Here is a 12,751-nt window from a genome sequence, read left to right on the forward strand (position 1 = left end):
TCAAAAGTCATATGATCTACCAACAGAGTCAGTCAGGCACCCCGTTTTAAAAATTAATTATTTATTTGTTTTTAATATTTTAGTTAATATACAGTGCAATATTGGTTTCAGAAGTAGAATTCAGTGATTCATCCCTTACATACAACACCCAGTGTCATCACAACAGGTGCTCTTTCTTAGCACCCATCACCCATCCAGCCCATCTCCCACCCATGTCCCTCCATCAACCCTCAGTGTTTTCTTTATTGTTAAGAGTCTCTTGTAGTTTGTTTACCTTTATTCTTTACCCCCTCCCCGTATGTTCATTTGTTTTATATCTGAAATTCCACATATGAGTGAAATCATGTATTTGTCTTTTTCTGATTGACTTATTTAGCTTAGCATAATACACTCTAGTTCCATCCACGTTGCAGATAGCAAGATTTTGTTCTTTTTGATGGCTGAGTAGTATCCCATTGTGTATATGTACTACATCTGTATCCATTCATCAGTTGGTGGACATCTGGGCTCTCTCCATAGTTTGGCTATTGTTGATAATGCTACTATAAACATGGGGGTGCATGTACCCCTTCAAATCTGTATTTTTGTATCCTTTGGGTAAATACCTAATAGTGCAATTGCTGGATTGTAGGGTAGTTCTATTTTTAGTTTTTTGAGGAACCTCCATACTGTTCTCTAGAGTGGCTGCACCAGTTTGCATTCCCACCAGCAGTGCAAGAGGGTTCCCCTTTCTCTGTATCCCCGTTTTTAAGCAGCCTTTTATATTTATTATTTATTAATTAATATTTATTTTTTTATATTTAATAGGTTTAGGTTTGAAAAAAAGATCTAATGCATTGTCCCTTTTAATTTTTTTTTCCTTTTTACTGTGTGTTGGAAAAACCTCTGTCTTGGAGTGTCTTGTTTGGGAACTATTGCTCTATGGCAGTGGTTCTCTGGTCTGCAAACCCTTGGTGGTCCTTAAGGTCAAAGTCAGTTTCATAATAAAACTGAGATGTTATTTTCGTTTTTTACTGTGTTGTTAATTTGCACTGAAAATGCAAAAGCAGTGGTGAATATAACTGCCTGCCCTTACTGCTAATCAAATGAGGACACCAAACCAAGTCCTATTGTCTGTCATACTCTGACAGTTTAAAAAAAAAAAAAAAGAAGTCAGTTTTGCTTTAGAGTGTCCTTGATGGAGTAGTAAAAATTATTAATTTTATTAAATCCAGGCCTTTGTTCGTACATCTTCTTAATGTTCTGTATGACAAAATGGGAAATACACATAAAGCATACTGAAATATGATGATGGTCTCAGGAAGAACACTCGTGTGATTGAGTTGCAAGCTGACCTATCTGCTTATTTTCACAGAACACTATTTGTAAAATTCAGTTTGAGCATTCATTTTCTGGAAAATGAGTGACATGAGTCTGTCATTTCAAGGAAACAACTGATGGTATATGTAGCCAATAATAAGATCAGGTTTTCGGTTAATTTTAGAGTTTTGGAAAACTTACAGGCTGCATAAGCTTGACAGACTTTTCTGATGAGATGAGTGGTGATATTAACAAATGTACTTGTTTTGATACAGTGTGATAAACAGGTCAGTATTTAGAAGATCTACATAACTCGGTTAACATTTTCCAAATGACAATACATGTTGTTATGGAATCAAATATTGGTAAGAGATTTATTCAGAGTCTAAGATACATCAGTGAATTTAATGTAACAGAGTATAAAAAGTTCCTTGTTATAGTTTCCAATTCCACATTGCTACTAACCTTTAAGAAACTACGACTTGTTGGGGCGCCTGGGTGGCGCAGTCGGTTGAGCGTCCGACTTCAGCCAGGTCACGATCTCGCGGTCCATGAGTTCAAGCCCCGCATCGGGCTCTGGGCTGATGGCTCAGAGCCTGGAGCCTGTTTCCGATTCTGTGTCTCCCTCTCTCTCTGCCCCTCCCCCGTTCATGCTCTGTCTCTCTCTGTCCCAAAAATAAATAAACATTGAAAAAAAAAAAAAAAAAAGAAACTACGACTTGTCAGAATTTTGGCATAGTCTAAAGAAGAATATTCACAATTATTTGAAAAGACTTTTAAAATTCTCCCTTAACTTATGATATTCTTTGTATACTTTACCATTAAAATGTTATTTTGTAAGATGGGCAGATACACACATCTAACTGTGTTCTATTAAGCTAGAAATTAAGGGATTTGCAAAATTACAAAACTGTCACTGTTTTTTGTTTTGTTTTGGCAAATGCAGTCATTTTTACAAAAATGTTATTTTTATTCATGTTAGCACATATTGAGCTTTTATTTTTACTTTAAAAGAATTAATAAATATTTTTAAATTTGCATTTAATTTTTTTTTTTTTTGAATCGAGCCCTGCTCAGCTTTTGACTTTTTTTTTTTTAATTTTATTTAAATCCAAGTTAGTTAACATGTAGCATAATATTGGTTTTAGGAGTAGAATTTAGTGATTCACCACTTCCATGTAACACCCAGTGCTCATCCCAACAAGTGCTCTCCTTAATGCCCATCACCCATTTAGCCCATTATGCATTTTAATTTCTAATATAGCACAAATAGGTAGAAATAACCCACAATAACAAAAGCTGTTTGGGATCCTCAGTGTATATTTTTTTAAGTTTATTGATTTATTTTGCGAGGGGGGTGGGGAGAGAGAGAGAATGAGAATCACAAGCAGGCTCTGCACTATCAGTGCAGAACCCGATGTAGGGCTCGAACTCATGAACTATGAGATGGTGACTTGAGCTGAAACCAAGAGCTGGTTGCTTAACTGACTGTGTCACCCAGGCACCCTGGGATCCTCAGTAATTTTTAACAGTAGAAAAGGGTTCTAAGACCAAGAAGGTGTAGAACTGATGCGTTAGGGGAATGTGAAGGGCTCAGAATGCTGCCCACAGTGCATAGTATACTCTTGGTAAATGTTAAGTATTGTTCTGAAAGGATTGTGGCTTGTTAGAGCACTAGTGTTACCAAACAAACCATTGCTGGCATGAGCTCACATTTTCTTGGGGTTGCCAGTTTGGTAACATTTTGCACCTTTACAAGAGGATTGATGTCTTCTGAATTTGGTGAGATAGGATGATAGAGGAACCTTTTTAGTGCTTACTTGGGAGGTCTTTAATAATGATTTACTGTCTGAACCTCTTACATGTCTAATGGTGGGAATAGACATGTGAATAACATTACTTGTGTTTCAGTATTTCAGATTTTCTTTTGCTGTGATGGGGAAGATACAGGTGAAACTCTCATCTTGGTAGCAGTAAGAAGTCTTAGGGTTAAGAGCCCTGGATTTTTCTCTGCTTTGATTTTTCTGGACTGTGAGTGTACATTAAAGCTCTTGCTTAATCCAAAGGGCAAGTGAAAAGTTTATGACGTTTTTGTCAAGGATTATAATACACTTGGGAATCTGAGATGAACTCAACCCACGTATGTGTAAAGGCAGCGTCTTACAAGGCCAGGAAATGTTTTCTTGTTGGTTTTTCTTGGCCAACTGAATATGCACCATGATATATATGAAGGATCCATTAAGAAGATCCCATGGAATGATTTCTCATCTAATAGCTACCCTGCTTTATAATCAGAGGCTTTTAGTTATTAATATATGTCTTAATGGTAGGAATTTACCCAGGAACTAAGCTTCTCAAGGATAATTTAGAGATATTGATGATATTTCATGTCAGTTTCATTCAGTACACACATAACATGCATGGAAGCACAACCCAAAATATAATTGATTGGTGAACAAAGAAGAAAGAAAAATAGTTAGGACTTCTTAAGTACCTTCATTCCATGTTTAGATCACCTCCAGTTCTTTTGTTTTCAGGATTGGATCATTATAAATCACGGTTTAATTATTCTATTATTCAGAATAAACATGATTATTTCCTTTCTTCACTGCATTTTACAGATGACTAACCCATTGTGGGAATCCTCACTCACATACTGCTTCTTTTTAATAGCTGCACTTTCTTTGATGTATGTATTCTATGCCTGAACCTTAAAAGACCAAAAAAAAAAAAAGTGCTTCAAGGGAATTTATTTTAAATTCTTCCTGTCTTTACTTTTACGTGTGGCCTTGCTTGCTAGTGTTCTATGAGAAGCTCCAAAAGAAAAAGTGTATGAAATATGTGGGAGTGCTAATACGTGACATATAGGGGATAGATATTCAGAAGAACTACTTGCTTACTTATTCAGTCATTCATGAAGAACCACCATTTGCCAACCTCTTTTCAAAACAGAGGTTTTCACAGAGTTCTTATCCTCATCAAAAAGCAGTTAGTGAACATTTATGAGATAGGTGCTCTTGGTAGGTAGAGGAAAGGAAAAGAACCACTGACTGAGTAAAGAATAAGTCAGTAGATATTGACTGAATACTAAGTGCTTTGTACTGTGCTAGGTTTAGTTTGTGATATCAATCAACAAATATTTGAGTGCCAGAATTGACATGCCAGAATTCCCATCTTAAAAGGGCCTACTTTATACTGACAGGGACAAATAAAATGTGTGTAAATAAATAAGGCACTGGATTGATAGGGTGACCTCAGTTATTGTAAGTGAAATGAAGAAGCTAAAGTTAGAAGATGACTGAGGATGTTGCTTTAGCTGGAGAGGCCAGTACAACGATATAAAGACTGCTAGTGTATAATCACACCAGACTCATTTGCATATGGTAAAATAAGAGGAATAACTAATTCAGTGGCTCTCAACTTTCAGACCCAGTGTCCCTTTTTACACCAGATATTTTGGAATCCCCCATTACGATCTGATAATGAAATTCATAGAAAATATCTATAAAATCTAATTAAAGTATGTGTACACATTATGTTTTAAGTGTAATACAAAGAAATAATTTATAATAAAATAATTTGTATTTCTTTTTTTAAATGTTTGTTTATTTTGAGAGAGCATGCGGCATCCTGGGGAGGGCCAGAGAGGTAGGGGGAGAGAGAATCCCAAGCAGGCTCTGTGCTGTCAGCGCAGAGCCCTCTTTGGAGCTCAGTCCCACGAATCGTGGGGTCATGACCTGGGCCAAAATCAAGAGTCAGATGCTTAACCGATTGAGCCACCCAGGTACCCCTAAAATAACTTGTATTTCATTGTGTAAATTCTTGGGTATGAATCCACTGGAAGTTATGCAGAAGTAAGCGAATGCTTATACCTGTACATGGATTTACAGTGAGTGTGATTGTAATGGATACACATTGATAAAGGTGTATCCTATTGGTTGCTCAGATACCACGACAACATTGCCATTGGTTACATGTTGTTGTTTGTTTCAAATAATAACTCTTTGTAAAATTGTGAACAAAACAGTGTATAGTTTATATAGTGTTCTTTTAAATTATATTTTCCTGGCATTCCTGGAAAACTCAGTGGATGTTAAAACTGGGAGAATACTTCTTATTATATGTAAGCAGAGTTAGGTTCTAGGTTCAGGTAATTATAAACATCTTTGTCACCTCCTGACCAGGACATTGTAGAGTGAATTGCAGAGAGGGAAACTGTCACTGAAAGAGGGGAAGTAAGTGGGAGCTTAGAAGATGTCAGCAACAAGAGGAAAGGGTAATGATGGGCACTTCAAAGGAGCTTGTGTTTTGGAAGGAGGAAAGAGAAATCAGTTTGAAAGTGCAGAGAGGAGTAAGGAAGACATGATCCCATTTCCAGCCTCTGAGGATCAAAGGGCTGGGATAGAAAACTCACCCTGTAGTTGAAATAGCGTCAAGAGGGGGAACTATTGTAATGCTGGAGTATTTGGGAAATGAGTTTCATTAAGTGAAGGAAGATGCTTTTGGATAAGAGGATGAACATTATTGAAAGCATGGGGGTAGGAACAGTCACCAAACTAAGAATGCTATGTGTTTGTGAGAAGTTTACAAAGGTGGGAGAGAAATGACATGAATTAGGGTGGTTTGGGGTGAGTGTATCTCAGTGCAGACACCTTTGGATGAGAACCAAACTGGTCATCTCTTCTAGCAATCTAGTTTGTGAGGTGTGAAAGGGGGAGTGTAGATTGAAATTTGAAACTGACCACATATTGGGGGTAAAGAAGGATAACTTGATGTTTCTTGTTTGGAAAGTGGTAGATGTTGTTAACAAATAGCAATACATAGGAGAAGGAACAAGTTTAGGACAGAGAACAATAATAATTCAGTCATAAACAAGTTGTGTTTGAAGTATTTGAAAATAACTCAGCCACAACCAAGTGCGGGTGTTTTATAGCATGATAACAGCTATCAGTTTCTGTGTGTCTGATGTTTGTTAGGTACTGTTGAAAATATTCTACTTAAATTGTTTCGTTTACTCTTTATAGCAATTCAGTGAGGTATTATCATCCTGATTTTATAGTTGAGGAAACGAGCTCAAAGAGGTTTCAGCTTGTTCAAGGTTTCACAGTTACCTGATCAGGGATGAAAAATCCACGTCTTTAATCCCTCATAAATACCATATTTTACAGACTTGTCTAGATGTGGATTTTTGTTTTGCATGTCGTTTGAATTTCATTGTACTTCCTAAATCTGAGAATTCCTGTCTTTGAGCAATTAAAGAAAAATTCGTAGTCATTATCTTCTCAAATGGAACCTCTTACAGATTTTCTTTACTTTCTTTGAGAATTCTGGCTGGATAAACGTTAGACTCTCTTTTTTTCTGTGTCTCATTACCCTGTTTATATTTTTAACTCTTTGTCTCGCTGCTCCATTCCATGGATTACCCACGGCTAATTTATTTAGGTCTATACTCTTAAGTCACTAATTCTCTCTTCTACTTTGATCTGCTATTTAACGTGTCCAGTGAGTTTTTAATTTCTGTGATTCATTTCTAGATGATCGATGTGGTTCTTTTTTCCCCTTTATTATTGTTTATATTGAAGTATATCTGACACACAGTGTTAACATAGGTGTACAACATAGTGATTTGACAGGTTTATACATTATGCTGTGCTCACAAGAATAACTACCACCTGTCACCATACAACACTATTACGGTATCATTGACTATGTTCTCTGTGCTGTACCTTTTATCCTCATGACTTATTCATTCCATAACTAGAAACCTGTGTCTCCCACTCCTCTTCACTCATTTTCCCCAGTCCTCACTCTCTCCCCCTGTCATCTCATGGGACCTGAACCTGTGTGGTTCTTTTTCCGGTTTCCTGATGGTTTTTGATAGTCTCTTATTTATTGCTCATGTTTTTGACTCCTTTCATTATTTTTTTTTAAACTGTCTTAAGCGTTTACAAAGTGTATTTGATCATTCTAATACTTTGGAGGCTCTAATTCTGTTGTCATTTCTGCTGAGTCTCATCTATGGTGGCTTGTTTCCTCATGTGTTTTTAAATTTTGAGTTGAGTGCTTATTATTTTGGTGACCTTGATCTATGAAAATCCTAAAAAGCCTATGTGGAAGGTCTAGAGAGCAGTTACTTCTGCTTGAAACCCAAAGGCTCTATCAAGTTGACAACTTTAATTTCTCAGCTTGAAGTTTCCCAGACCATGTAAGTAATGTTTGTTTGCTTTCTCAGATTACTTACTCCACCACATTATCCTAAGTGTTGGGATCAGTGTACAGGTGGTAGGTTGTTGGAAGTGAACAAGATATTCCAGAGAAATCAGTGAGGAAAAATTCTAACAATTAAAAAAAGGGCAGAGGCGGGGGATGCCTGGATGGCTGAGTCGGTTAAACGTCCGACTTCGGCTCTGGTCACCATCTTGCAGTTTGAGTTTGAGCCCCACATCCGGCTCTGTGCTGACAGCTCAGAGCCTGGAGCCTGCTTCGAATTTTGTGTCTCCCTCTCTCTCTGCCCCTCCCCCATTCATGCTCTGTCTCTCCCTCTCTCTCTCTCTCTCTCAATAATTAAAAAAACAAAAAAGTTAAAAAAAAATAGAAAAGGGCAGAGGAATATGAGTCAGTTGTGACCCAGAAGAAATGGGGTGTCTGGGTGGCTCAGTGGGTTAGGCTTCTGACTTTGGCTCAGGTCATGATCTTATGGTTCTTGGGTTTCAGCCCTGTGTCTGGCTCTGTGCTGATGATGTGGAGCTTGCTTGGGATTCTCTCTCTTTCCCTCTCTCTCTGCCCCTCCCCAACTCACACTCTTTCTTTCTCTCTCAAAAATAAAATAAATAAACTTAAAAAAAAGAAATGGCCAGAGAAGTAGGTGGGAAAGCAATATAGTCTGTTTTTTTGTAAATAGGGGAGAGATTCAAGGGGAGGGTGGTTGATTTACTGGCTCTTCGTGTTCTCAGTACTAACCTGTTCTTTCATACTTTTTATCAATGCTTTTCTCTCCTCCTTTTCCATTTGTCCCCTCTCCCAAAAGGAAAAAGAAAACACACTAGTACTTATCCCCTTAGAACATAGTTATTTGTATAGTAATCTGGGTTTGTGTGTTTTGCTGAGGGCACAGACCTTCAGTTATTTATGACCTCTCACGTATTAAACATTTGAATTGCCTTATTCTTACACAGATGCTTTTTAAAAGGCATGCTTAAAAACACATTCAAAACTTTTCTTGACTTCTGAAACCAGTCCTGACTATACATTCTCTTCGTTGGACAGGGAGATCTTGTACGAAAACTGAAAGAAGATAAAGCACCCCAAGTAGATGTAGACAAAGCCGTAGCAGAGCTCAAAGCACGGAAGAGGGTCCTGGAAGCAAAGGTGAGTCTTGGGATCCTAAAATAGGAACGTAAATTGGTCTAGGATTGTTAATCTGTCGGTGGGAAAGACCTAGAAGAGTGTCTGAACAAGTATCATTTGCTTTATCTCTATTTATCCAGAATGCCTTCTCCTCCCCCGCTACCCAGCAGACTTCTCATCCTTTCAAATTGCATCTCAACATGTCACCTTTTCTATGAAGCCTCCCTGACTTCTGACCTCCCCCTCCCCCAAATGCTAGACTCAGTATGCTCCATGAATTTCCCTGGAAGGCATTGTGCTCACTCTTCTTTATGAATTCTTCCATGCCTGTAAATAGTTTTTTTTGTGTTAAATTTTTTCTTTTAAGGAAAAGGTATATCCATCTAATACTTGCTCCCATCCCATCACCAAATTGAAATCGTGTGGAATTCTAATTCATGATCTTACTACTGTAATCCACTAAAAATTCAGACATTGCTTATCAGTATCTGCATCTAAGTAAGCTTAGTCTTGTAATCTTGGAAATGATCATATACTTTGCTAAATAATTAAGTAAAGGTACCTTTTCTGTAACTCAAAGGGGGAAAAAACCCTAAGGTTTCTATTTTTTTAAGGTATCAAAATCTTGTCTGATAAATTTTATATTGAATTTTGTTGAGGAATAAACTGAATTCACATATATAAATTCATATTTCCACTCACCCCTCCAGTCACATGTTTTCTATTTAAAAATCCCTTACAGGAGCTAGCATTACAGCCCAAAGATGACATTGTAGACAGAGCAAAAATGGAAGATACCCTGAAGAGGAGATTTTTCTACGATCAAGCTTTTGCTATTTATGGAGGTAGGGGATTAATGATAGAGCAGTTATGTTGTTGGTGGCTTTAATATGTGTTTAAATCAAAAACATGGCTTTTCGATTGATACCTCATTGTATCAAGTCACGTAAAACAGGATATTTTGCTTTTGTTCCTTTAAAGTTGGCCATTTGGTGTAAAATCTGTTTGTCTTTCCACCCTACTTATTCTTAAAGACTGCATTTTCCATTAGGATGTAGGGAATTGGTAGGGGCCCAGGTATTAAGTACTTAATATGTCCATGTACCTATCAGATAGACTCTTCTTTGGAGCACTCGAGGGCCATTGTAACATTGGCCGGCTGTACTGTGCACGTCCACACAAGGGCAGTGATAAGCCAGGGTCCCCCAGATTATTCTTTATGGCAACTGCCAAGAGAAAACGTTCTTCACAGGTATGTAGATAAATCTCTATAATTTTATTTGCCTATCTGCCTATCTGTAGGCAAATATAATTACTGATTAAATGTGTAGTGGTATTTTTCAGGTAGTGGAGATCATTGCAGTAGTATTAGACTTTTAGTACTTTGCCACTGAAACTTGATTCAGGTTTGGCTAAGCAGATCTCTAAATGTTTAACTTCTTAAGGTTTAAATATAGTGGCTCATTTACCCAAGATTAAGTATAGTGGCTCATATACCCAAGAATAATTTAGAGAATTGGGTGCTAAAATATTAGGTCATTGTTACCAGCTGCCACAACAAGTTATATCTATGGCACAAAACTGTAATCTGCTTTTTCATTCTGTTTCTCACATATGGAGGAACATCATTTGCTTTTAGTTTTTTTCTAAACCTACTTGGAATTCTTAATGTGTAAATATAATAAATGGAGTATGAGCTTTTAAATGTTACATCTGTTAGCTAGCTGGAAGTAAGACTCTTCAGTATTGAGAGATTCGAAGTGCCGACTTTAATACCTTTTTAGGGAGTATGTGAAGTCTTACAGTTTCTTGTGTCTTTTTGCTTTCATTTGCTTAGAGTGACAAGTTAAAGTCCACGTTTTACTCATTCATATTTTATAGGCGTTAGTGGTCTGTATGATTTTGGGCCAGTTGGATGTGCTTTGAAGAACAATATTATTCAGACCTGGAGGCAGCACTTTATCCAAGAGGAGCAGATCCTAGAGATTGATTGTACCATGCTTACTCCTGAACCAGTTTTAAAGTAAGATCTCTACTTTGGGGCCTGAAATTCTTTAATAATGCATATTTAAGTAACTTCTCCTGATTACAAAAACTACCCATATTCACTATAAAAATCTGGAAAATAAAGACAAACAAAGAAAATACATACCTAATGTCCATAGACAGCCATGTTAAAATTACTGTATTTATTCTTACTGTGTTCTTTCTCTGGAAGTCCCTGTATATACATCAACATTAGCAGCACACTGCTTTTTTCATGTAACGTAGGTGAACATTTACTTACATCGCTAAATGTTCTTCTAAAGCATTTTTAATGACAGCATAGTATTCTCTTGTGGATGTGCCATAATTTATTTAGTTAGTGCCATATTGTAGGCATTTAAATCGTTCCTCATTTTTGAGTCTGCTGAACATCTGATAGATGGATTTTTGCAAATATATATGATTATTTCCTTTGAGTTTTTAGAAGTTCTTGGCAAAGATGTGTATGCATTTAGAATTGAATACTGCTATTTGTGCTGAAGTTTTAAGATTCAGGATCCATACTGAGTATCATGAATTCTTGCCTAGTTACATTCCCTATGGTTTCGGCCTTTGCTTATTAGATCGTTAATAATGGGATAGGCATGGATTAATTGATTCTGCAAAGTAGCACATGCTTTATGGCAACTTGTGGAAAAGTATAATCTAGTTGATGTCTTTTCCCTATGGGAAGAAAGAACTTAGGGAAAGGGTGAGGATATATTTGAAGAAGCATGTTCTCGGCATACATTATTATCTACCATGGATACATCATTATATACATACGGGAGCTTCCACCTCTCAGATGCATAGATATAAGCTTAATATACTCCATATAGCAGGAAGATTGTCTTATAAGGTAAAGTCTATGTTTTAATTTGTATGAAAGTGACAGATTGGCTTGGCATTTGTTAACTTAGGACCTCTGGCCACGTAGATAAATTTGCTGACTTCATGGTGAAAGATGTAAAAAATGGAGAGTGTTTTCGCGCTGACCATCTGTTAAAAGGTATGGTTTTTCATCTCAGATACTCTTCTAGGTTGAATTCATCAAAACAAAGGGTTTAGATTAAACTTTTCTCATATTTTTTCTCTTAAAAATTTTTTGGCGCACCTGAAACCAATTTTACCATATATGTTAACTACAGTTTAAATAAAAATTTGAAATAAAAAAAATTGGGCGGCATAACATACAAAGATTAAAGTGCGCAGATCTTACATATACAGGCATACCTCACTTTATTGCATTCCACCTTATTGTGCTTGGCAGATACTGCATTTTTTTACAAATGGAAGGTTTGTGGCAACCCTGTATCAGGCAAGTCTATCAGCACTGTTTTTCCAACTGCTTTTGCTCACTTTGTCTCTGTCACATTTTGGTAATTCTTGCAATATTTTGAACTTTTTCATAATTATTGTTATTTGTTATGGTGATCAGTGATTAGGACTTTCTGAGAGCTCAAATGATAGCATTTTAGCAAAAAAATATTTTTAAATAAGGTATGTACTTTTTTAGATATAATGCTGTTGCATATTTAACAGAGTACAGTATGAGGCAGACATGACTTTTATATGTACTGGGAAACCAAAACATTCATTTGACTTGCTTTATTGCAATATTTGTTATATTGTGGTTTGGAACCGAACCCACAATATATCTGAGGTATGCCTGTATGGATCAAGTCCCTTATTTAACAAGTCTTTATACATGATAAGTAGAAACTCTAAGTCCTACAAAAGAATCAAGACAGTGTTATGGTTCTCCCTGTAAAATCAACCATGGAATTTATATAAAGTAAGAACACTATCCTTGGATTCATTTTCTTACCACTTCAGCACTGAATCTCAAAGTACATTTTCCTTTTTCCCATTGATTGAAATTGACATGTACCAACACTGTTCTTGTAGCTCATTTACAGAAAGTGATGTCTGATAAGAAGTGCTCTGCTGAAAAGAAATCAGAGATGGAAAGTGTCTTGGCTCAGGTGAGTACTTTAGAGATGTTATCACAGTAACTCAGGAAGGTGCTGTCTTTCTTTCAGTGTTTGGTGACTGTTGAATTTCACATTGCGCTGACCCT

General features: G+C 36.7%; 1 protein-coding gene across 1 annotated transcript in view; it reads left to right on the forward strand.

Annotated features, from left to right (window-relative positions):
* Positions 1 to 12,751, forward strand: part of GARS1 (glycyl-tRNA synthetase 1) — a 46,232-nt gene that overhangs the window by 3,315 nt on the left and 30,166 nt on the right. Inside the window, exons 2-6 of the mRNA XM_045495215.1 lie at positions 8,566 to 8,667; positions 9,389 to 9,491; positions 10,528 to 10,669; positions 11,592 to 11,680; positions 12,580 to 12,656. Of these exons, the coding sequence (XP_045351171.1) occupies positions 8,566 to 8,667; positions 9,389 to 9,491; positions 10,528 to 10,669; positions 11,592 to 11,680; positions 12,580 to 12,656 (513 nt within the window). The remainder of the gene's footprint in view (positions 1 to 8,565; positions 8,668 to 9,388; positions 9,492 to 10,527; positions 10,670 to 11,591; positions 11,681 to 12,579; positions 12,657 to 12,751) is intronic.

Source organism: Leopardus geoffroyi, chromosome A2 (genome assembly GCF_018350155.1).
Source record: "Leopardus geoffroyi isolate Oge1 chromosome A2, O.geoffroyi_Oge1_pat1.0, whole genome shotgun sequence".
Classification (NCBI taxonomy): domain Eukaryota; kingdom Metazoa; phylum Chordata; class Mammalia; order Carnivora; family Felidae; genus Leopardus; species Leopardus geoffroyi.